General features: G+C 40.3%; 1 protein-coding gene across 1 annotated transcript in view; it reads right to left on the bottom strand.

The window, feature by feature from the left end:
- LOC139789214 (nipped-B-like protein) overlaps positions 1 to 22,329 on the bottom strand; it is a 148,859-nt gene extending 126,530 nt beyond the window's left edge. The window contains exons 1-6 of the mRNA XM_071729725.1: positions 22,183 to 22,329; positions 20,209 to 20,374; positions 19,096 to 19,226; positions 8,315 to 8,414; positions 3,601 to 3,752; positions 1,418 to 1,578 (exon numbers count right to left, since the gene is read on the bottom strand). Of these exons, the coding sequence (XP_071585826.1) occupies positions 1,418 to 1,578; positions 3,601 to 3,752; positions 8,315 to 8,414; positions 19,096 to 19,226; positions 20,209 to 20,374; positions 22,183 to 22,246 (774 nt within the window). The 5' untranslated portion in view covers positions 22,247 to 22,329. The remainder of the gene's footprint in view (positions 1 to 1,417; positions 1,579 to 3,600; positions 3,753 to 8,314; positions 8,415 to 19,095; positions 19,227 to 20,208; positions 20,375 to 22,182) is intronic.
- Positions 22,330 to 27,132: the final 4,803 nt, after the last annotated feature.

Genomic DNA, 27,132 nt, shown 5'->3' with positions numbered 1-27,132 from the left:
GGTCTCAGCTCGACGGGGTGCTAGGACGTCTCACATAAACAATATTAGAAAGGTTGGACCAGATGATCCTTGAGGTCCCTTCCAACCTGACATTCTAGGACTATGAACTAGGATATAGTTGCATTGTTTGGATCACAAAACTAGGGGTGAACATTTATAAATACTTACTCTTTAAGCACTGTGAAATAAATTATCCTAATACTAAAGATTTCAAAAAATCCTGTCTTAACAAAACAGAGATTTCCATTAAAATGTACCTTTAAAACATTTGGAGGATATACATAAACTTAATGCCAAGAACAGCTTATTATTTTGAAGATTTCGCATTTCTGAAGCAGACTGAGAAAAACATCTGATGATTGTGTATTAATAGATTCCTTCATTTCAAAACTCTCTTGTTTAAGATACTACTTAGCTAATATTTTTCATCAGCATAATTCTTGCATTTAAAATAAAACAAGAGCAATTCTCTTGGAGTTCTAGTGTATTAATGCTGGTAAGGGATTTAGGGAGCCTTGTTGAATAAAACACTTTTTTTTTTGCTTCCACAAGCTAATTTAGGAAGACAAGAGTTGTTCACAATTTTTGTAAGCTAAATAAAATATACCACCAAGTTTTGATGAAGTTTTGTAACTACTGTTATGCCTACTGTTGTAGGCATCACTATGATCACACTGTTCAAAGAGCTAAAGTCAATAAAAATGAAACTTAATTGCTATCCCCTTAAGATCTGTTAAGAGACTGTGTGATAAACTTGTAAAGAAGAATCCCAACATGCTTAATCCACAGGATGAGGTGCTCATTAAGAAGTTTATAACACTGTGGGAAAAATGTTGCTGGTTTTTCTTCTCTTTCGATTCAAGATTTTCAGAAAGAATTTATCCCACATTAACTAAAGTCACTAAGTGAAAACTTCTTATAATGAAACCAGGCCATAAAAGAGCATAATAGACCAGTAAGAAAAAGTGTCCAAAGGAATTTCTGCCTTTCAAAACACTACTATATTACCCAATAGGTTATTCAAATATGTCAATATTAATTTACAGTTATGGGTAATTTCAGAAAGTCAAGTTAACTATACACCTATTTTGAATCTAGTATTGCTTGCATCAACATATTGCTACAATAAATGCAGAAACACTCTACCATTTCTTTAAATAAACTCATGTAAGATTTTTTTTACTTTTCATGATATCATCATAATCAATGTTAAAATTGATCCAAAGGAAAGAGATATCTAGAAAAAAATAAAGCTGCACAGTTGACTGTACATATATGAAACGGAAATATATTTTCAGTGGTTTTATACATTATTTTTTATACTAAAAATATCTGACTTCTAAGGCAGCTAAACACATACTTCCTTTATTATAGTAAATATTTGCTGTATCATAAGAAAATTATCTAGGTAACATACATCACTACTTAGCCTGTGCACCATCTGTAGGTAGTCTTCATTTGAGCCATGTCTAGAATTATCAGCATGATGATTAGCCGAATTTCCAGACAACTGACTTGAAACTTTGTTTTCATGGAGATTCCTCATCCCAGCTGTGACAATGGGATTGGACACTGAAGCTGAAACACCAAAAAAAACACATAAACTATACTGATACATTCGTACAGTCATCAACTCTAAGAAATTTCAGAGAAAACACCATAATAATGGATATTAATGAGTTGGATGCAAGAGGTTTGGAATTTGAACAAGAATTCAACTTTCTTGATTGAATCCTTTTGCCACAAAAACCTCGAATAAAATTAGATATCTAAGATTTGAATTTTCAATCATTTAAAACCTAAACTCCATGTACAGATTAGCCAAGCTTCTCTCCACATCTATTCTAATTACAGTCAACATCATATACATTATAGAAATCATTATTTTCCCCTATACAATTTGTATTCACTACATTTAGTAACTTCCAAGGGTATTTTTGAGATATGCAACATTACATATAGAAATAAATTCTAAGATCATTGCTAATCTTTAAGAACAGACATTTTAAAAGAATCCAATGACAATTCTACTTTCACAAACACAAAAAAAAAGCCTATACACTATCAGTGTTCCTGTTGTTCAATACTGATTTTAGAAGAGGGAAGAACAAAGAAATCCATTCTTTCTAAAAGTCATTTTGCCAGTTACTGCATACCTTGAGCATAATTCTAGCCAACTTAGTCTACACTACAAAGTTTTGGTAGGGTTAAATAAGCTGTCAGCAAAACTTAGGAGTTACAATTTAGGTTATAACTAGTACAAATAAGATTGCCATAGCTAACAAATAAAAGCTTTTGGTTTGTTTTGATTTTTCTATTGTCATGTATGAGACAACTATACAAAACAGGTGTGCCTAGGGGAGGGACAGCATAGTATGAACATGTGTTTTACTTTTTCATCTTCCTTTCTTAAAAAAATAAAGTATATATTACTGTCATGCTTTTAGCCCAGCCAGTATGAACCAGGCTCACCCACCTCCACCATGGGATAGGGAGGAGAAAATCCACCTGAAGGCTTGTTAATCAAGACAAGGACAGGGAGATTTTCACTACCCAATTAAGGTAATAGGCAAAACAGACAAAGTTTGGGAGGAAAAAAATAATTTAATCTATCAGGACAAGAGGAAAAATGTCCAGATCTTAATACTTTCCCCCCACCCCACCCTTCTTCCTGGGCCCAAATTACTTCACTCCTGCCTCCCCCTTAGCGGCACAGAGGGACAGGGGGTGGGGGTTTACATTCAGTTCACCACATGCTGTTTCTGCTGCTCCCTCCTCCTGGGGAGGACTTCTCACAGCCTTCCCCAGCTCCAATGCGGGGTCCCTCTCACAGGAGAGAGTCCTTCACAAACCCCTCCGACATAAGTCCCTCTCACAAGGTGCAGTCACTCAGGAACAGACTGCTCCTGTGCGGACCACCCAAAGAGTCCTTGCACAGCCTGCTTTGGGTGCAGTCACCTCCCCTGGCACAGGGTCCTCCACGGCTGCAGGTCCATACCTTCCCCTCTCCACAATCCTGCATAGGCTGCAGATCCACATCAGCCCACTGTGATCCTTCATGGTCCATATCTGCTGTACCATGCTCCTCCATGGGCTGCAGGATGACAGCTGCCATCTCACCATGCATGGGCTGCAGGGAAATTTCTGCTCAGGCACCTTTTCCCCCTCCTTCCGCACTGACCTTGGTGTCTCTGCTCTGGCATTGCTCTCATCACCTCTGCTGATTTGTTGTTGTTGTTGTTATTTTTGCGGTTTCATTTTCCCTTTCTTGAACATGTTACAGAAGCGCATCCAGCTTCCCATATCTGCTCAGCCTTGGGCAGAGGTGGGGCCAGCATTGGAACTGGGGGAGTTTCCAGAAGATTCTCACAGGAACCACCCCTGTAGCTCCCCTGCTTCCAAAACACCACTTCACTAACCCAAGACAATTACCACTCTGTACAGTCAAGAAAGGAAAGCTTAATCATACCCAAAAAACTCCCTATCATCTCAAAGATTTGCATTAAGCTTGTGACTCTTCAGAGAAATTAGATGTGAAACATAAACATGAAGGTAAAGCTGACATGAGATAGGAGAATAAAATAAGCATCACAGACTTACCTTGCTGCATCTGAGGATGTGGTGCGTAATTTGGAGGATGTGAATATGGCATGTATCCTGCAGGACTTTGAGGAGCATATGGACTAGGCACTGGACTGTTTTGTTGTGCCAAAAATCTGTTACCAGAGCTTGTCTGTGGTGGCACAAACCGGCTAAAAATAAAACAACAAAAAAGTTTTTAAAAGTTGGAAAAGAAAATTTAGAGAAATTTATTATTTCTTTTGGAATATTATACTTCTGGAACATTATAACTTCCGTAAGAGACAAAATTCCAACACAATCAAGAAACCCATTCAAAAGCAGTATTTTAAGCTATCATTATCTTCCCAACTTCAATTATGACTTAAGATCCTGGTATTACCACAGCCTGGGTACTGCATTATTAAATGGAAATAATAGAATAAAAAGCATTCATAAGACCTCCATCTGGGATAAGGAAACAATGACACAAATATTTATTAAAATAAGTTCTGTATATTTACTAAAACAAGTACAATTTCTGGAAGTTAGTCCTAGAAGTCTGAATGAAAGTGACAGATAAGATTTCATTTATTAACAACTAGCTCACTAGGATTAACATGGAGCCATCTACTCTAAATATAATTTTTCCAGTAATATTTCAAAGAACTTCATCTAACAGAACTATAATGTGGTAGGCAGTTGGGCAGGACCTGACCCAAAGGAAAAGGGCAGACAGAACTCGACAAGACAATAAATGGTTGAAGAAGTGGTGCCATAATCAGGGCTTTGGCTACTTGGACAATAAGGCTCATTTTGATAAACCTGGTCTGCTGGGGGCTGATGGGATACACTTGTCAGAGAAGGGGGAAAGAGTATTTGGCCAGAGGCTGGACAATTTAGTTAGGAGGGCTTTAAACTAGGGATGCCAGGGGAGGGGATCCTCAGGTCAACCCACACCCATCACACTGAGGACAGAACCACTAACATGCTCTGAGCCTGAAAAAGAATCACAGGCCAACAGGAGAGCATGTGTGCTGACAGATACAACCCCTGCCAGTAAGGCTGCTTCAATGGGGACACATCACAAATGCCTCTATGTGAATGCATGAAGCATGGGGAATAAACAAGAGGAGTTGCATGTCTGCATGCCTGCGGGGCTATGATGTTATTGGTATCACTGAGACGTGGTGGGATGGCTCCTATGACTGAAGTGTGGGGATGGCTGGGTATAAACTGCTTACAAAGGACAGGAAAGGCAAAAGAGGAGGAGGTGTCACTCTCTATATCAATGACCAGCTGGAGTCCATGGAGATCTGCCTGGGGATGGATGAGGAGCTGACAGAGCCCCTATGGGTCAGGATTAAAGGGAAGTCAGGGGCAAGTGATATCATAGTAGGAGTCTGCTACAGGCCACCCAACCAGGATGACCAGGTAGATGAGGCCCTCTTTACACAGACAGAAGCTGGTTCGCACTTGCAAGCCATGGTCCTCATGGAGGACTTGAATCACCTCGACATCTGCAGGAGGGACAACACAGCAAAGCACCAGCATTCCAGGAAGTTCCTGAAGTGCATTGATGACAACTTCCTCCTCCAAATGGAAGAGAAACCAATCAGAAAAGGAGCTTTGCTAGACCTTGTTTTCACCAACAGAGTTGGGCTGGTGAGTGATGTAAAGCTCAATGGGAGACTAGGCTGCAGTGACCATGACACTGTAGAAATCAAGATCTTTAGTGCAGTGAGAAAAGTGTGAAATAACCTGATGGCACTTCATTTTTAAAAGGGGAGACTTTGGTCTCTTCAAGGATCTGCTTAGCAGGGTAGAATGGGAAAAAGCCCTGGATGGGAAAGGAGCCCAGGAAAGCTGGTCCATTTTCAAGGATCACCTCCTGCATGCCCAGGACCAATATGTACCAATTAAGAGGAAGGCAGGCAGGAGTGCCAGGAGAACAGCATGGATGAGCAAGGAATTCCTGGACACACTTAGGGCTAAAAACAAAGTTTACAGAGGATAGAAGCAAGGACAGATAATCTGGGAGAAATACAGAGAAGTAGTGAGAGACGCAAGAGATCAGGTTTGGAAAATGAAAGCACAGAGAGAATTGGATCTGGCAAGGGGGGTTAAGGGCAACAAGAAGAAATTCTACAGATATGTCAGTGATAAGACGAAGACTAGAGAAAATGTGGGACTACTCCAGAAGGAAAAAGGAGAGCTGGTCACCCAAGATGTAGAGAAGGCTGAGGTACTCAATGACTACTTTGCTTCTGTCTTTACCAGCAAGGACTGGATGGATGGTCACACCCAAAGTGTTGTGATCAATGGCTCAGTGTCCAAATGTAGATTTGTGATGAGTGGTGTTCCTCAAGGTTCAGTACTCAGACCAGTACAGTTTAACATCTTTATTGGCGACATGGACAGTGGAATTGAATGCACCCTCAGCAAGTTTGCTGATGACACCAAACTGTGTGGTGAGAAGTCCTTCTCCTCATCCCTGAGGAGAAGGACTTGGGGGTGGGGGTGGACCAGAAACTTAACATGAGCCAGCAATGTGCACTTTCAGCCCAGAAAGCCAACTGACTCCTGGACTGCATCAAAAGAAGCATAGACAACCAGCCAAGGTAGATGATTCTCTTCCGCTCTTGTAAAACCCCACCTGGAGTACTGTGTCCAGTTTTGGAGCCCGCAACACAGGAAGGACGTGGAGCTCTTGGAGCAAGTCCAGAGTCCAGAGGAGAGCCACTAAAATGCTCAGAGGGATGGAGTACCTCCCCTATGAAGACAGGCTGAGGACATTGGGGTTGTTCAGCCTGGAGAAGAGGAGGCTCCAAGGTGACCTTATAGCAGCTTTCCAGTCCCTAAAGGGGGCCTACATGAAAGCTGGGGTAGGGCTTTTTGCAGAGGCATGTAGCGAGAGGACAAGGGGAAATGGTTTCAAACATGAAGAGGGGAGATTTAGGTTAGACATTAGGAAGAAGTTCTTTACTATGACGGTGGTAAGACCCTGGCCCAGGTTTCCCAGAGAAGCTGTGGCTGTCCACTCCCTGGCAGTTGAATGGGGCTCTGAGCAACCTGGTCAAGTGGAAGCTGTTCCTGCCCATGCAGGGCAGTTGAATCTTGATGATCTTTAAGGTCCCTTCCAACCCTAGCCATTCTATGATTCTAAATATTGCAATAACATATTAATAGCAAAACCACGTGCAATTTTTAAAAACTTCTCTATTACAAATATAGCCCACAGAAAAAAATTATATTTCCTGGCTGTATAACAGCACAGTTCAACACTGGCTTTCTTTGACATAATGTTTAATGGATTTTTTAGACCTTAGAGCAACCTTCCAATATCTGAAGGGGGCCTACAAGAAAGCTGGGGTAGGGCTTTTTACACATGCGTGTAGTGAGAGGACAAGGGGAAATGGTTTCAAACTTGAAGAGGGGAGATTTCCGTTAGACATAAAGAAGAAATTCTTTTCTGTGAGGGTAGAGAGACACTGAAACAGAGATTGCCCAAGGAAGTTGTGGCTGCCTTATCCCTGGAAGTGTTCAAGGGCAGGCTGGATGGGGCCTTGAGCAACCTGGTGTAGTGGAAGATGTCTCTGCCCATGCAGGGAGGTTGGAACTAGATGATCTTTAAGGTCCCTACCAACCCAAACCATTCTATGATTCTATCAAAGTCCACTCAATACAACTTATAATTTCACTGGCTTTATCTCATCCTAAAGACAGGAATTCATAAAAATAAAATAGGCTTGTGACAAAAATAAATGAATATTATAACTTACATCCTTAATGAGCTTTTCAAAATAAAAATAAATACTTCAGAAAGTACCATATATGCTTTCAAAACCCTCAGTTCTAGACAGCAACTCTGCAAAGGTAAACTTTCATAGAAAGAAATAGCAAAGTATACAACACAAGGATTTTGCAAAGACTCAGCGCATTATAATATTCATGATTCAAGAAACCTTCCTCAATATCGCTTTTAGATATAAAAGGAGTGTACTGGTTTTTTGTGCAGATAACAAAGCATTTCATTTGCCAAAACAATTACAATAACTTTAAGTGAAATAAATTTATTGTAATAATGATATCTAATAACCAGAGATAAAATCTGTTAAAGTCCAGTAACTGGGGTGAAACTACATGCAGAACTTTTTCCTCTAATCCAGAGTACTTTATTATATTAACAAAGGCCTGGATTATATGTGCTTGCTACTTATTTTTCAAAATTTGAAAAAAGAACCAGAAAGTTGATGAGGAAGATGTTGAAAGACTGGCCAAACTACTGGGCCTATTCTCCTCTGAGCAGCATTTGTATAGTAGCAGTACTTCATACTTTAACAAGCCTTTTTCCCAATCCTCCTGTCACATTGGTACTGCTATAGATGCGAGAATACATAGCCTCTTCTCTTCTATCCTTCTGCAACCAGTCTCAGCCTCCACCACAGTCAGAGAACAGCTGGAGGGGTGACAGGAGGCAGCAGGATTCCTTAAGCAGGAAAGTAAGTTTGCCAAAATTATGTGAGGAAGAGAGACCACGAGATCATGACTAGTCCTTAGAATACAAAGACTAATTCACTATAAAAAAAATGTTTCTTCTCCAGCTGAATAAATTCACCTTGCTACCAGACAAATGCAAAATTTGCCTTGACATTGATCATATTCTCTTCACATACTTGCAACAAGAATTGACTGTCACTGTAGGAAGAATTTGCAGTTCAATGCCCATTCCACCCCATTTAAAAGAAAGTGTTACCTGGAAGGGCTATGCGAGATAGTAGTTTGTTGATAATTGGAAGATGCAGGACTACCTCGCATGGAATTCTGAGAAATATTGAACTGCGACATCATCATCCCTGTTAAGAAGAAGATAGCAGCATTACTTTACATGCATTTCCTTTACAATCAATCAAGTCTCTCATTTCAGAAATTATTATATACAAAAAGATTATAAGCTTTATAGACATTAACATCTTCTACCTACAACTATTAGAAAACATTTTAAAAAAAAGATCAATTCTATGTAAGATGTCTATTTCAAACCATGACATAAAAGGAGTGTTCACTAAAACAGTATTAATTAAATTATAAATATCAATGGCAGTACCTTCCTCTGTTGCTTAGCCAAAAACCTGACAGTAAATAAAAATATTTTATAACAGGACATATACTCCACACCCCAGACTGGAAGGTACAGTACTCATTGTGCCAATAAGTAAAACATTTTGAAACCTCACAAGTCAGAGGAACACAGAAAACGTATTTCCCATTTTTAGAACAAGTACAGCAAGCAATCATCTCAGGCTGAGTGGTGCAAAATATTCTCCCTTCTCCCATGCCTTAGTGGTTCCTTTCTACCCAGAGAAAGCAGCTTTCTATTCCACCTCCATCACACTTATAAGGAATGTTATCAAAGATGCTGAAATATTTTCAATTGCAAAGAACCACCAATATCCTATCTGTAGACTCCCACAGTCATGCTTTGGAAATTCAGTCGTATTAGACTTCAAGCCACAAGTACCAATGTGCTTGAAACTCACATCTTTATTAGGTAGAATTTAAAGGAATCTTTTTTTCTTCTCTTTGACATAGGTATAAAGAATTTCATAGCCACCACATGATACTCAAAGTGATGTAAGTACTCAAAAACTTACATGAATTTTAAGCAGGTGATTTTAGTGACAGACTTCAATGTCTTACAGCTAAAACAGTGTCAGAATTGACATGCACACTGCAGCTTGGGAAGTCACAGCAACTGATCCACAGCGATGGTTAAAAGTGCATCAATAATGCAAATATTTTAAACCGAAGTTTAGATTGAAGGCTGACAGCAGTCCCCAGTCCAGAGTTTGGGAGCCATCAATTCAATCCTTGAATTACTATCACCGATTTCAATATTCACATTCGCTAGTTTCAGAAATCCTCCCTGTCACCCTCTCTTCCCAGCAGAGATGTGAAAATATCTCAGGAATGCAGTCATTACCACCTCCCAGTAGGTATGAAGTGCTGTATTCTAAGTGCATAAGCACACACAAACTAGCCCAGAGCAGGAGTGAAATTCCCATGTTGTGCTGAAAAAAGTCAAAGACCTCCATATTTCAGTACAGCAGACATTTTGCTGTCCCAAGTAACAGAAGGGGAATCCTCATCTCTTGCAGTACTTGTTCAAATGGACCTTGGTTGCCTCACACAGAGGTAAGTTAGGAAGAAACTCAAGTGGTTTTGTGTTTGAGGCAGCACCTGGCATATACGCTCACAGCTCACCTCTCACAGCCACTCTCACCACAGCTAGGTAGTAGTCAAACTACTAACCCTTAACATTCATGTACAGAAAGATTACAGAATAAGACCATATGAGTATCAACTGTACAAAGTTTCATTTTACGCTTAAAGCACAGATTGCACTTTTAAAATACTTTAAAAACAGAACAAGTTGTTGTCTCCTCCCTAAATTTAGTTTTGAACAACAGATGCGGTAGTTTTTTATTTAAAAGAATGACAGAATATGTATAAATGAATCAATTTTAAATGCCATTTAAAAAAACCCTAAAGCTCATTCAGTGAAAAACAGTTCTCTCTTATAGCTAGAGGGAGGGGGGGAACAACATGGGGAACACAATGTAGATAATTCAAAACCAGAAACAGAACTCCCACAACCTCTTCCCCTCCCTTCCCCCCCCCCCAAAAAAAATCCAACCACACAATACAAAAACAACCAACAGACAACAACAACAAAAAAACAACAACAACCACAACAAATACCCCAAACAACCCACCATAACAGTATCTCTAATTTTCCAGGCAGGTAATAAGTATGCCTAGAAATGATATAATGAGGAAGGAGAAAAAAATAAGCCACAAATATTTAGTCTAAAAAGGAGTTTAAATTAGTTTGGGACTGTTAACACTGAAATATCTTCTACATTTGTTACATTATTGTCGTAACATTAAGCAACAGATTTATGGCTCCACTGTGTATTTACATACATTAAAATACCTAAGAATTTATTTCAAATGCAACTTTAATTTTGATTGTTAGTAATGTTAAGTGTTCAGAAAAACCAAAGAATCACAGAATTGTCAGTTGGAAAAGACCTCTAAGATAACTGAGTCCAACCATCAACATCCTCCTGTCCAATAAAAAATATATATGTATATATATGTATCACCACACCCACTAGAGCATTTCCTGAAGTACCTCATCTACACCCTTTTTTAATACAACCAAGGATGGTGACTCCACCACCTCTCTAGGCAGTCTGTTCCAATGCCTGACTACTCTCTCTCTCAGTAAAGAAATTCCTCCTCAGATCTAGTCTAAACCTCCCCTGGTGCAAATTGAGGCCATTTCCTCTGGTCCTATCACTGTTCACTTGAGAGAAGAGGACAGCACAAACCTCTCTACAAACTCCTTTCAGGTAGTTGCAGAGAACAATAAGGTCTCCCTTCAGCCTCCTCCAAACTAAACAATCCCATTTCCTTCAACCTCTCCTCATAGGACTTGTTCTCCAGACCCTTCACTGACTTGGATGGCCTTCTCTGAACTCACTCCAGCAGCTCAATGTCTCTCCTGCAGTGAGTGGCCCAGAACTGAATACAGCATTCAAGATACAGCCTCCCCAGTGCCAAATACATGGGCTCAAGTGCTTCCCTTTTCCTGCTGGCAACACTATTCTTGATACAAGCCAGGATGCTGTTGGCCTTCTTGGCCACCTGGACACACTGCTGGCTCATATTCAGCTGATTATCAACCAACACCCCCAGGTCCTTTTCTGCCTGGAAGCTTTCAAGCCATTCTTACCCAAGCCTGTAGCATTGCCTGGGTTATTGATATAAATATCAACCTACATAACATTGCTAGAAGGAGTTGCCTTGACACATAACGCTCAATATTGAGCATCACTTTTTTTTGCTTGGAAAAGTGTTACACACATAAATCCATTTTAGCGTTACTACTAAATGCTGAGGAACACACTATGTATAAAAAACACAGCTTGAGATGTCAGAAAAACTACATCATAGAAACAGAATAATTTGGGTGTGAAGGGACCTCTAAAGGTTATCTAGTCCAATCCCCTGCAGTAAGCAGGGATATCCTCAACTAGATCGGGTTGCTCAGAGCCTCATCAAGACTCACCTTGAGTATCTCCAAGGATGAGGCCTCAACTACCGCCCTAGGGAACCTGTTCCATGGTTTCACTGCCCGCATGGTAAAGAACTTGTTCCTAATATCCAATCTAAATCTACTCTTCTCTAATTTAAAACCATTTCCCCTCATCCTATCACTACAAGCTCTTGCAAACAGTGCCTCTCCAGCTTTCCTGTTAGGCCCCCTTCAGATACTGGAAGACTGCAACTAGGTCTCCCCAGAGACTTTGCTTCTCCAGGCGGAAAAACCCCAGCTCCCTCAGCCTGTCTTTGTAGGAGAGGCGTTCCAGCCCCCTGATCATTTTTGCAGCCCTCCTCTGGACCCGCTCCATTGGGTCCACATCCTTCCTGTATTGAGGGCTCCAGAGCTGGATGCAATACTCCAGGTGAGGTCTTAACAGAGCAGAGCAAAGTGGCAGAATCACCTCTCTCGATCTGCTGGCCATGCTTCTTTTGATGCAGCCAGGAGTCGGTTGGCTTTCTGGGTTGCAAGCGTGCACAGTTGGCTCCTGTCCAGCTTTTCATCCACCAGCATCCCCAAGTCCTTTTCTGCAGATCCGCTTTCTGAAACCTCATCCCCCAGCCTGTACTTAGAGTGGGGATTGTTCCGACCCAGGTGGAGGACCCTGTACTTGGTCTTGTTGAACCTCATGAGGTTCATCTGGACCCACCTCTCCAGTTTGTCCAGGTCCTTCTGGATGACATCCCATCCCTCTGCCTTATCGACAGCACCACTCAGCTTTGTGTCATCTGCAAACTTGCTGATGGTGCACTCGATGCCGCTGTCTCTATCATTGACATTAAACAGTACAGGTCCCAGTATGGACCCCTGACGGACACCACTTGTTACTGGTCTCCATCTGGACTTCAATCCATTGACCACTACCCTCTGGATGAGACCATCCAGCCAATTCCTTATCCAGTGAACTGTCCACCCATCAAATCCATATCTCTCCAACTTGGTGGGTAGGATATTGTGGGGGACCGTGTCAAAGGCCTTGCAGAAGTCAAGACATATCACATCCATAGGTCGTCCCTTGTCCACTGATGAAGTTACCCTATCATAGAAAGCCACTAGCTTGGTCAGGCAGGATTTGCCCTTAGTGAAGCTGTGCTGGCTGTCTTGGATCACATTCCTGTCCTCCGTGATCCTTATCAGTCCCTCTAGGAGGATCTGTTCTTCTCAGGCACAGAGGTGAGGCTGAGAGGTCAGTAGTTCCCAGAATCCTCCTTTCTACCCTTTTAAAAATTGGGCGTGATGTTTTCTTTCTTCCAGTCACCAGGGACTTCACCTGACCCTATGACTTTTTAAATATCATGGAGAGTGGCTTGGCAGCTACATCTGCCAGTTCCCTCAGGACTCTGGGATGCATCTCATCAGGTTCCATGGACTTGTATATCTTCAGGTTCCTCAGATGGTCACAAACCTTGCCTTCACTTACAGTGGGAGGGATTCTGCTGCTCTGGTCCCCTCCTTGTGGTTTTTGAACTTGGGAGGTGCTGGGAGAGGGATTGCCAGTGAAGACTGAGGAAAAAAAGTTGTTGATAACCTCAGCCTTTTGTCGTTACTCAACTTTTGTTGTTATGTTACTAACCTCTGTTGTTACTAGCTCACCAGAGGTGCTCTTCAGGGGGGGTATGGGGTTTTTTGACCTTCCGTTTTTTCCTTTGTACCTCTATAATCGCTTCTTGTTATTCTTCACATCCTTTGCCAAGTTCAGTTCCAACTGTTCCCTGGCCTTCTCTACACAATTGGGCAGTGTCCCTATTCTCTTCCCAAGATACCTATCCCTACTTGAACTGCCTGTGCAGTTTCCTCTTGCCTTTTAGTTTGACCAGCAGGTCACAGCTCAGCCATGCTGGTTTCTCCTCTTCCTTGTTAGATTTCTTACACCTGGGGATCGAGATATCTTGCATTCTATGGACAGTGTCCTTGAAGATCTGCCAGCTCTGTTCTGTTCTGCTCCCTTGTCTCTGAGGACCGTTTCCCAGGGTGTCCTGTTGACTAACTCCTTGAAGAGCTGGAAGTTTGCTTTTCTGAAATTGAGGGTCCTGACTGTGCTCCTTGACTGACTCATAACCTTTAGCACTATGAATTCCACCGGTGCATGGTCACTGCAGCCCAGGCTGCCTCCAGTCTTGAGATTCCCTGATTAGCTCACCTGCATTGGTGACCAATAGGTCCAGTATTGCATCCCCTTGGGTAGGGGTGTCTATTTCTTGTCTGAGAAAATTATCAAGGCACTCCAGGAGCCTCCTGGGTTGCCTACAGCTTGCTGTGTTACTTCCCCAATGAATGTCAGGGTGGTTGAAGTCCCCCAGCAGGATGAAAACCTGTGAGTGTGGTGCTTCCTGTAGCTCGAGGAGGAATGCTTCATCAATAGGTTCCTCTTGATCCTGTAGTAGGCCTTTAGCAGACTTCAACCACAAGGTTCCCGTTGTTGCCTTGATTTCTAATTCTTACCCATAAGCTTTCAACTTGCTCATGGCTATTCTTTAGGGACATCTCGCATTCAATCCATTTCTTAACGTAGAGGGCAACACCTCCACCCCTCCTTCCGTTCCTGTCCCTTCTGAATATCTTATATCCATCAACAGCACACACTTCAGTCGTAGGATTTGTCCCACCAGGTTTCAGTAATAGCCACAATGTTGTAGCCTTCCAATAGAATAGTAGATTCCAACTCTTCCTGTTTGCTGCCCATGCTGCGTGCATTTGTCTAGAGGCACTTCAGCTGGCCAGTCTGCCGTGTCACCATTCATGAGAGATGCTTCTTAATTCCCTTAAGGTGTTTCCCTGATGTTTCCCTGTTCACTACTGTTACCTTAGGAGCTGCTGGCTTATCTCCATGAGACTTTGACTGTGCTGCTGTGTCCCCAGCATGCTTCAGGACAATGGGCTGAGAGCCCTTACTAGCTCCACATCCCACCAACCCTGGTGTGTCATCCCATGGCTTGTTATGTGAAAGCCTGCTGATTTTTCCCTTTCCCCCTTCCCATTTAGTTTAAAGCCCTGTTGATTAGCCTGTCAATCTCCTGAGCAAAGACCCTCTTCCCCCTTTGAGAAAGGTGTCTCCCGTTAGGTGTCCATAACCCTGGTGTCTTTGTCAAAGAACCCAAATTTGTGGCTGTGACACCAGCTATAGAGCCATGTAATAATGATCTGGATATGGTTAGTCATTCCAGTGTCACTGCCTGTGACTGGAAGAGCAGACGAAAAGATGAACTGTGTGCCAGAATCTCTTGCTACTCATCCCAAGGCCCTAAAGTCTCCTTTAATTGCCAGTCATTACTTCCTCTCCTCCTTCATGAAAGATCAGTAAGGGGTAGTAGTCTGAAGACCTCACCAGGCTAGGAAGTTTCCTAGTGACATCCCTAACCCAAGCTCCAGGTAGACAGCATACCTCCCTATGATAGGGGTTTGCCCAACATATCATAGAATCATAGAAAGGTAGGGGTTGGAAGGGACCTCAAAAGTTCATCTAGTCCAACCCCCCCCTGCCAAAGCAGCGTCACCTACAGCAGGTCACACAAGAACGCGTCCAGGTGGGCTTTGAATGTTTTCAGGGAAGGAGACTCCACAACCTCCCTGGGCAGCCTATTCCAGTGCCCTGTCACCCTCACAGGGAAAAAATTCTTCCTAATATTTTTATGGAACCACCTAGTCTCAAGTTTATAACCATTGCCCCTTGTCCTATTATTAGTCACCCCTGAGAAAAGCTTGACTCCATCCTCCTGGCACCTGCCCCTTAGATATTTATAAACATTGATGAGGTCATCCCCCATTCTCTTCTTCTGCAAGCTGAAGAGACCCAGCTCCCTCAGCCTTTCCTCATAAGGGAGATGTTCCACTCCCTTAATCATCTTAGTTGCTCTGTGCTGGACTCTTTCAAGCAGTTCCCTGTCCTTCTTGAACTGAAGGGCCCAGAACTGGACACAATATTCCAGATTTGGCCTCACCAGGACAGAGTAGAGGGGGAGGAGGACCTCTCTTGACCTACTGACCACACCCCTTCTAATGCACCCCAGGATGCCATTGGCCTTCTTGGCCACAAGGACACGTTGTTGGCTCATGGTCATTCTTCTGTCCACCAGCATCCCCAGGTCCCTTTCCCTTTTGCTGCTCTCCAGCAGCTTAGTCCCCAACCTATACTGGTACCTGGGGTTCTTCTTTCCCAGATGTAAGACTTTACACTTGCCCTTGTTGTAATACATTGAATTTCTCCCTGCCCAACTCTCCAGTCTGTCTGGGTCCTTCTGAATGGCAGCACAGCTTTCTGGTGTGTCAGCCACTCCACCCAGCTTTGTGTCATCAGCAGACTTGCTGACAGTACACTCTACTCCCTCATCCAAGTCATCAATAAATTTGATGAATAGTACTGGTCCCAGTACTGACCCTTGAGGGACTCCACTAGAAACAGACTTCCAACTAGACTCCATCCCCTTGACTACAACTCTCTTGCTTCTATCCTTCAACCAGCTCCTGATCCACCTCACTACCTGATCATCAAGGCCACACTTCTTCAGTTTAGCTCCAAGGATGCTGTGAGAGACAGTGTCAAATTCCTTACTGAAATCAAGATAAACTATGTCTACTGCTCTGCCATCATCCATCCACCTAGTTACATCCTCATAGAAGGCTATCAGGTTGGTCAGACATGACTTCCCCTTAGTAAAGCCACGTTGACTGCTCCTGATAAACCTCTTGTCCTTGATGTGCCTGGAGACAGCATCAAGAATGAGTTGTTCCATCACCTTTCCAGGGATGGATGTGAGGCTGAACGGTTTGTAGTTACCTGGGTCCTCTTTCTTGCCTTTCTTGAAGACTGGAGTAATGTTTGCTTTCCTCCAGTCCTCAGGCACCTCTCCTGTTCCCAATAACTTACCAAAGATGATGGAGAGCGGCCTAACAATGACATCCGCCAGTTCCCTCAGCACCCATGGGTGCATCCCATCAGGACCCATGGATTTATGGATGTCCAGCCTCATTAACTGATCCTTAACCCAGCCCTCATCAACCAAGGCAAACTCATCCTTTACCCTGAATTCCTCAGTGGCCTTAGGGGCCTGGGGCTCCCGAGGACATCCTCCAGCTGTATACACAGAGGCAAAGAAGGTGTTTAGCAATTGAGCCTTCTTTGTATCCTCTGTCACCACGGCACCCACCTCATTCAGCAGTGGGCCTACATTGCCTCTAGTGTTAGTTTTATCTGCTATGTATTTAAAGAAGCCCTTCCTGTTGTCCTTAAGCTCTCTTGCAAGGTTTAATTCCAAGGAGGCTTTAGCTTTCCTGGTTGCTTCTCTGCATTCTCAGACAACAGTCTTATATTCCTCCCAAGTGGCTAGCCCTTCTTTCCACAGTCCATAGATTCTCTTCTTCCATTTGAGTTTACCTAGCATTTCCCTGTTTAACCATACTGGTCTCCTAGTTCCCTTTCTTGATTTCCTTCCCATTGGATGCATCGGTCTTGAGCTCTGAAGAAATGGTCCTTGAATATTAACCAACAGTCCTGAGCCTCCCTATCCTCCAGTACCCTGTGCCATAGGATTTCCCCCAGCAGTTTTTAAAAGAGGGCAAAGTTGGCTTTTCTGAAGTTCAGGATTGTGATTCTACTTGGAATCCTGTTTCTACCGCATAAGATCCTGAACTCCACCATCTCGTGGGTGCTGCACCCAAAGTTGCCCTCAACCTTCACTGCTTCAACCACGCTCTCCTTGTTGGTTAGGACAAGATACAGCAATGCTTCACCATAACCCTTTTTTTTCCCTTGTGGATGATGTTGTGATGTAGGCTTTCTTGAGCATTGACATATCTCTTGTATATTACCCATCATGCCTACCCATTCCCAGGGCTTCATACCTATTCTGTAAAGGTATATGAGAGGGTATGGGGGAATTTCTCTTACAGCTCCTTGCGGAGTACAATGGCAGAATTAGAAAGTGTGCAAGCAGAAACTGTAAGATTTAGATGTGTGCAGTCTCCTGCATAAGAAGCATTTTTGAAACTTAACATGTTTAAGTCCAAGTTACTGTCAATGCAATACGTTATAGTTGCTTGCATTGTAAAGGAAATAATAAAAAATTAGTCAAGAGTCACAGAAAAATGTGTTTACAAATTGCTACAGCGGTTAATAAAACTTTTTCCATATTCAGTGCCATCTATCACTAGGAATCAGTAAGAAAACTAATTAGTACAGTCTTCTGGTTTAACCCCAGCCAGCAACTAAGCCCCACACAGACCCCTCCCCAGGTGAAGACCCTTCCTGTGTGCATGCATGATAGTAGAAATAGTGATGCAACCATATTATAATCACTAACTATTATAATCATTGTAAGGAGGATGGATTTGGAAGCTTACTAACTTTATAATGTTGTGTATAAATATCTTGTGGAAAATCTTATTCAGAGTGCTTAATTTCTGGGAAGGCACCAAGCACTCAGCTTTGTACAAACCTGCAATAAACATCATCTCCTTCCTAAACAGAGTCTTGTTATCTGTGTTTCAGGGAGCTAACTTAAAACGGTAACATTTTCAGAGCTTAAATTTCAGGATATATGTATCAAAGAGCTACTAAATATTTAGTACCGTGTTTCACATTTTCATTCCAGGAAATTTCTGCATTCTTTCAAGGAACATTATGTGTTCTGTCCTCAGCAAATTCTTCCCAAAGATTGTATGGCTTACTCCCCAGCCTAGGTGAACAAACTTAATAATCTCATTTTATTATTTTTCCCCTCAAAAAAAATTATACATTTTCTATCACCTGCAGACTCTAGTAACACTTCTATATCTCTACAGTGCTATCAAAGCTTTATTCTCAGACTGCAAAAACTTTGGAAATTTTACTACTCATTTCATTATTTAGTATTTAAAGAAAAGATTTCATAACTCTCCAGATCAACAAGTAGAATCTGTCTGACTAATTCTTTGCTTGGTCTCTTCCTTTCTCAATCTTTGCTATCCAGAAGTATTTCTTGCTAAACCTCAGAAAATAATTAACTGTCAAAACAGTAAAATATGTAGGGCATCACAAATTGCTGAGAATAGGAATGGTGGGGAAGTAGTTAAGTATGGTTCATTCAACCTTATTGTTTACCCCAGAACTATTAAGAACTACCACTACAATAATACACTATAATCATACAGATGTTCAGTAAGATTAAGGCATGTTTTCCCAACTTTATTTATTTACCAAGGCAAATATATGAAACATAGTAATAAAGAAATTAAAATAAAATTAAAATAAAATTGAATCACTTATCCTAGAAATTAAACTTTGCAGTGAAGTTTAACATTTTTTTCAAAAATCAGCAGTAGAGTTTATCAATTCTGGTTTATATATTTACATATTTATAGCTATTTATATATTTATAATCAAAACTCCTTACCACTTTGTGCCCCATATCTGTTTTGCATGCTTTTCTCCCTGAAAACATTAGGATTCCTTGCCAGGATAGCCTGAAGCAAGACTGGTATATCTCCCTCTGGATCATCACTGCCGAGATTATCTTTCAGTTCTCTGGAAATGCAAAGGTAAGCAAATAAAGAGGTAAATGTATTTTCAAATTATAAGAAACCATGAATCAAGTAAAAATTAAATAAATAAATAATAAAAGATTCAATAATAAAGATTAAAAGCCCCAACCAAAACAAAAGATGACAATTAACTGTTAAAATACAGGAAAAAAACAAGTCTGCAAAGCACTGTTCTTTGCCTCTATTTTTTTCCTCTCATGTTTAAGGAATGGAAGAAGAGGTATTCTTACTAGCCTTCAAAATTATTTTCTGTTAATAATCACTTATGCATACATTGTTGTCAGTTTGAGACTAATATAAAAAGTTTCTTATGCTCACTTTTGTATTGTGATCTTCTCCATAAAAGAAGAACACCTTGGTATAACATCAAGAAAGTATTGTTGTAGGAGTTGAAATAAGATATGCATCAATGTATAACATTCAAGTTGTAGCCCAATACTTTGAGAATCTATTATTTTAAAAAGGAAAACCGGCATATCTTTGACATCACAGGATTCCCTTTGAACCATCAAAAATGTAATTGATTTTCTATAAAGGCATCTATGCTTTCACTTTTTGTTTGCTTTGAGGACTTTTAAAAACTAACTTCTATTTGATCAAAACAATTGGTATATACCTGGTATATAATTTGTCTGTGTGCATTATTAACCAATCTAGAACACAAATGGCTATTGCACAATCAATACTACAACATTTGCACTCCTAACTAGCAAGAATGAAACCAGCAATAGATCTATTTTAAAAATAAAATAAAATTAGTTATGTTTAAGGGTTGTCAGACAATTACTAACATTCTGATTGATTGAAATAATTGACTCTTATACAGCATTAATCTGATAAACAAGTCAAATAAAAAATCTGTACATTCTAATTTTCAGATTCTCACAAACACCCTTCTCAATTCAGTTTTTAATTTCAAGGAATAAAGATGGTGATCTGATATAGTTGAAGTTTAAAATACATACATGTGATCTGTTGACACCTGATTGAGACTGTGGACGAGCTGTGAAACCAGATTTTCATCCCTGCAAGCCAGAAGGCAGTTCACCTCTTCAGCTATTCGCCCATTGAAAAGCAGGCTTTTTGTTGTTGTAGCAGGTAAGGGTGATGGAAGAGGCAGCTGGTTCAAAACTGTTATCAGAAAACAGAAAGGAGTTCAGAATCACTTCATAAAACACAAAGATGGCTACCTTCTTATTCCCTCATGTGATTAAGAAAGAAAACCTGATACATACATTTATTTTATTTTTTTTATCATGAACACATACACACAAAGGCTGGACTCTGCTTAAACAAAGTAATGCAGTTGAGTCCAAAATTATATTACTATTTTATTGTAAATATTTATCTGTGCTAAGGCAAGTATTACAAATAAAAAATACTTTTAAACATTCCAGAATATTATTTAATGTTATAGGAGTTTTCTCTTGGAGCTGAAAGCATGGATAAAGGGAAGGAAGGAAATGCAAAATCCTTGTAGTTGTATGCAGCACTATAAGTACATTGATCGTGTAAGATGATCAGCAAAACATATTTACTAAAACAGTGTAAGTTCAGATAGTTAACTGAGCCTACTCTACTGCCTACTCTACTCTAGTCATCTCTTCAATGTTTTTAGGGCAACAGGACTTGTCCATTCCAGTTCCTTCTTTTTACATAGAAAGAAATAAGGCGAAGCAGTGACAAGCCTCTCTCTTTCACCTACTCCTGAGTTTTTAAACATATAAATATGACAGATAAAGAATCAAATGCACCTAACACAAGGGCTAATCCCACCAAAGGTAGTTCAGAGTTACAAAAAAGTCTTGCAGCAGGAGTCTGAACAGTAACTTCTACCAGTTAGGCATTCTGACTTCTTTAGAACATTACCTGCAAATACTTAGTACTGGAAAACTGCCCCTAGCCTAGAATCTTATGATTTGCATCCTGATGGCTCATTATTAGACAAACATAATGATACATATATATATACATAAGCACCATCTTCCAATTTTAATACTTCAGAATATCAGAAAGACATGAAGTGGGTTTTTTTCCCCTCAAATACAACTGCTTTTTTCAATGTGAGCAATTAAATTCAATTGCTGGGTTATATGCTTTCAGTGCCTCTTGCAGTCTTGAAATTTCAACAGTATAATAATAAAAACAAGAGCTCAGGAGAAGCACTTGGGTCACTAAGTCCAATTATGCTCAGACAGACAACAGAGATATAAATTCTTGCTTACATTTTATAAACAAGATACATCTTTGTTCCAACTTCTCTTATTGGAATGGTTGTTCTAGGACCTCATTATAGTAATGATAAATCTCCTCTTAGTTTCCAGTAGAAATTTATTTTTGTTCAGATTATAACCATTTGGTTTTGCACCATTATCAGCTTTCAATGTAAATAGTTCTTTTCCTTTCCTTGCATTTTGTCTTCCTGATGTAAAGACAGCACACACACCTCATCCGCTCCTTTTTTAGGCTCAACAGCCAAGAAAGAAGCCTCATAGATTCAGCTGCTTATTTCCATTCCAGCATCCATTTTTCACACCTGCTAATTAATGTTTTTGTACTTTTTCCAAAACTAAAGAACTAGGTTTCAAGTATATTCATCACATTCCACAACGCTTTCTAGCTGAACTATCTATTCTCTTCAGTGAAAATGATGAGATGTGTGCTTTAAAGAAGTATTTTATCAATTATACATTTTTCTTTATTTGTGGGCTACCCAGATGTGTTACAGAATGATATGCCAAACAATGAATTCCTATATTTTGTGTTTCAGGTTTACTTAAGGGTGTTTTTTTGAACATACATTTCATTTTATGTTTAAGCTAGCATATTTTTAATATCTTTTTAAAATGCAAGCAATGACAAAATTAACATTTTTAATAACAAATCTGATTTTGAACATATTTATTTTAAGAACTTAAAAAAAAAAAACGAGTACTTACGGTCTGTAAGACTAGCAATCCCTGCAAGAGTAGTGATGGGAACATGAGGCATATCCCCATTCATCCTGAAGTTCTGGGATGGTAGCGCCTACACAGAAATTTTAATTCAGGTGCCAGCTATCATTACTTCCCATCTCCCGAGCACTAAAAAAAACCAAAAGCCAACAAATTTAAAAAAAAAAAAAAAAAAAAAACACACACAAAAAGCTGCCACAAAACCAAATTAAAATTCTCAGTTTACTTAAAAGAATTTAAAATTCAATAACATAAATGAAACACAGACCATAACCTCAGCTACATGCTAAGTAAATTTTGTCAAAACTGGGTAGAACAATATAGACGTTAAATACCAAATGGCATTAAGTAATCAAAAGGCATGCTTTTGGTCTCAGAAGCAGAGCCCTTCACCAAAAGTTATGCAAGATAAAGCAATCAAAAGACAATTTGCTCAAGTTATACTATACCAGCTCAAAAATTGATACAAAACAACTGTTGGTTCCTACTGTGGCAGACAGCACTTAATCCACAACCAGTTTAATTAATTAGATGCTATATTCAGTCCCCAGTTTTGGAAAAGGAGATATTTTTCATATAAGAAGCTAGCAAAACCAAAAGGAATAATTTACAGATGCAAAAGTCAATTAGTAAACCAAGTGAAAAATACAAAAATCTTAGTCACCATTGAACTAGCTTACTTCTTGTAAAAAACAGCAGTTTATATCCAACTATTAAAAAGGAATTTGTTCATCCACTTTTCACTAAATATATAGATTCCAATTATAAGGAAGCCCACACTATTAAAAGCAAAGAAAAAAACCACATAAACTAATCCCTCCCAAAAAAAAGATCATCACAATAATTTCAACTGCAGTTCCAAACCAACAAAAATTTAGGAAGATCATACATTACAATTCACTATTTTTATACTAATGAAATGACAAAAATTTAACATGACATTAAAGGAAAGGAATTTGATATATCTACATTTAGGTATTATAGACAGGCTCCTGTGTTAAGAGCTTGTGAAATAATAAAAAGACTTCTGTCATCATTCTATTTGTCTACTTAAGATGCTGAGATTGCTTATGCTGAATTTGCTCATGCTTACTTTACAAGCCAACATTTTCCCAAATTACATATAAACCAAAGGATCACTGTAATTTCCTTAGTAATTTTTATCTCATTCTTTCTTGTGCCACAACACTGAAAATATATATAGGAGACCACTGCTAATACATATGTAGAGATTCCAAGCAAGACAAGGAAACTCAATGTTGTAAGTCGTCTTCCAGTTCAAAGTTTTCATGAACCACATGAAAAGTTGAGTTTTCAAAGAAGTTTCCCTGTCTACACAACTGAATTATTTGGGGGGGGAGGGGGAAGACAGGACTACACCACAACCCAACCAACATACAAAAAATCTCCACCCAACACTGAGCTTAAACAGAAGTTGACTTCCTTTGCTGCACCTGCCACAGGCTCATTCCCACCACTAAATTACTTTTTCTTCATTAAAAATTGTAGCACATTACAGGTGCAGAAATCTAGTTAAGAAAAGTACTGCAGATAGATATGCTGCGTGGGTTGTTGTGTTCAGGGTTTTTTTAATCCAGAAGAAGAGTCTTCAAACATTCAGAGCAGTTTCAAATACTACTCTATACTGGAGTTACTTCTCCCAAAACGAATACCAATATACAGAGAATTTCAGTAGTTTCTTTAGTTCCATAAATAAACAATTCTTAAAGAAAATAAAAGGACTTAACTTTTCCCACAATGAGTCTGCAACAGCAAAACCACAAGAGCTAACTACACTTTTAGAATTTCAGTTTTCATTGAAAGGTAAGTAGCTAAAAAACACCTTTCACACATAAGTTTCATATACAAGAAAAAGGTCTAATGATCTCTCCTGACTGAAACTGCACCAAAGCTGAGTAAGGCCATGTCCCTAGTCAGTATTACTGGAAATGCTGTATGTAACACAGAGAGGTGGTGATATCTGTTCACATTCCCTTCCTGATTGCCTGGGAAAGCTGTAAACATCAGAGGCAGTCACTACTACAGCAAGTTCTTTCCTGGTATTACTTCCACAGTAAGTAAATTATAGAGGTACTTCATGAGAAAAATTCTTCCAAAACCAGACACTTAAATTAGAAACCTTCTCTGCAGATACAGGATAATAAACCTGAACTGGAGACTGACTGTCTCTAAGACAGCAAAAGAAGTTGTTCTGGGTTGATATGGTGCCGGTTTTGGTAGTGAGGGAGGGGCCCAAGGGGTGGCGCCTGTGAGAAGCTGATGACAGCTCCCCCGGCTCCAAAAAGTCCGGCCTCACTTATGTCTAATGTTGAGGCCTCCAGTGACAGTGGATGCACCCCTGCGAGTAACATATTCAAGAAGGGGAAACGAGCAGCTAGAAGACCTCAAGGCAGAGAAGAGGAGGAGAGTGCAATACCAGAGTAAGAGCAATGCCAGATGAGAGAGTGAGGAAGGAGGGAAGGTGCCCAAGCAAAGGTTTCCCTGCTGCAGCAGCCCATGGTGAGATGGCAGCTGTCCCCCTGCAGCCCATGGAGGAGCACGGTGCAGCAGATGTGGACCTGCAGCCCATAGAGAACCCCGTGCCAGGGGAGGTGACTGCGCCCAAAGCAGGCTGTGCAGTGACTCTGTGGGCAGCCCACACTGGAGCAGTCTGTTCCTGAGAGGATGCACCTGGCAGGAGGGACTTGTGTCAGAGGAGTTCATGAAGAACTCTCTCCCATGAAAAGGACCCCACGTTGGAATGGGGGAAGGTTGTTGAGGAGTCCTCCTGAGGAGGAAGGAGCAGCAGAAAATCACATGTGAGGAACGGACTGTAAACCCCACTCCCTGTCCCCCTGTGCCTCTGGGGGGGAGGAGGTAGAGATATTGGGAGCAAAGTAATTTGGGCCCAGGAAGAAGGGAGGGGTGGGGAAAGGTATTTAAGTTCTGAGTTTCTGTTTTCTCTCTGCCCTGTTTTGATTTGATTAATGAGAAATTATTTCTTCCCATAGTTGAGTCTGTTTTCCCTGGGACCATAATTGGTAAGTGGAACCCTCCCTGTCCTTGTCTTGACCCACGAGATTTTAGCTGGATTTCCTCCTCCCCATCTCAAAATGGAGGAGGGGGAGCATGTGGTACTTTGTTACCTGCTGGGCCTAAAGCATGACAGAAGGTTTCAAAGAAAAAATGCTACAGGACAATGCTAACACAGCAATAAACGGGGGTTATGAATGCAAGCAATAAGAAAATCAGAATGGAGCTTCTCACCATCAGAGCTGCTACTTTCTAGAAGAACCTTCCATAAAGGAGTAGTAACATAGATAAGCAACACCATTACTTTAAAGATAGATCATATGTATGTTACAGAATGGGCAGAATGTCGTTGCCTGCACCAGATGGGAACTAAGCACATCAATTCAAGAAGTCTGTCTCTTAAACTAGGAATTTTTTAAAGTATGATAATGTGGGTAAAGAGATGAGAGTAAACAAAAGACAAAGAGAGACTGATGGGATTAAGTGATGGGATTAGTCTACACAACAAACACAATATGAAGAAACCACATGGGAATATTTGAGTCCAAGCATGACAATATTGTATTGAGAGCAAAACTGCATCTGTTATACAACTGGCAAACAAGGTAGGATTCAAATCCAGAACTAGAGATTGAGGTCCAGTGAAACTAGAACTCAAATTTGATGTCACCGAGAACTTTCCTGAACTCACTCATTTGAGGGAATTCAAAATATCAAGCTGATAGGGAAAAAAAAATTACAGCTCAAGACAAGGATACATTCTTTCATACAAAACATCAGAACATCATGCAACAATTAATGGCTTTACTGAGTGTCCTGGTTTGGGCCAGGATAAAGGTGATTTTTCTAAGTTTCTTGTAGATGGTTGAACTTGACTGTCAACCTCAGCAAGTTCAACCATCTACAAGAAACTTAGAAAAATCACCTTTATCCTGGCCCAAACCAGGACACTGACAGACAAGTTTTGTTGTGGTTTGGTTTTTCACTCCCCAACTGTAAGGAGTTAAAACTACTACATCACAGCAGCTCACAATTAGTCAAGAAGAATCAACATCTATCAATATTTAGAAAAATTTACGTTACCGGCTTTGTACAGTAGCTATTACCAGTAGAAGAGCATTCCTATGTCTAGACTGAAAAAAAAACCAAACTGTTAGAGAATATTAGCTGAATTAAGGAAATCAAAGAACTGTTGCATTGGAAAGCTTTTTAACAATGCATCAGTGTAGTAGTTCAAACATAAAAGTAGAAACCCAATTTACATTTATGCAAAGGAGGTCTTGCATATTCAGTAATACTTATTTAGACTCTTGCTGCTTTGTAAGAACTAATGGATATTGTAAAAGACATTCCAGGAAGAAACTACAGTGTACAAAGTGAAACAAAGAACCCCTTAGTGAAAGGAAAAGCGAAAGGACAGCATATATTGAGAATAATATATGACAAGCTATCATCATAATACACAATAAAATACTGAAGCCAAGCCAGGATAGCAAAGAAAGTAACATTTTAAAAGTTTATGCTATGGATAATAACTACACATTCAAAGTGCTACTTCTGTATGTTCTTCCTCTTTTTTCTTGTCAATTATGTATATTCACCTTTACTTCCAAAGAAAATTCCTATCAAAATGTCAATTAAAAAAAAAAAAAAACAAACAAGAAAACCACCCACCCACAACTTTTTAAGTAGAAAGCAAATATGTGGCTGGTAAAACAGTTCATAACATGGACATGAAAAATGCTGACTGCCTTCAGTGGCACAAGGTTTGGGCCATGTAATGAGGATCCTTTCAACAACTCATCTGTCTATATATACTGCATTTCTCACCATAGTACTGGGTTAATGGCAGACTACCATAATTTAGAGAGAATGGACAGGCATGGGTAAAATTAATGGAGG

This window comes from Heliangelus exortis, chromosome W, assembly GCF_036169615.1.
Source record: "Heliangelus exortis chromosome W, bHelExo1.hap1, whole genome shotgun sequence".
Lineage (NCBI taxonomy): Eukaryota > Metazoa > Chordata > Aves > Apodiformes > Trochilidae > Heliangelus > Heliangelus exortis.
The sequence above is the reverse complement of the archived record's forward strand: the minus strand, read 5'-3'. Positions and strand labels throughout refer to the sequence as shown.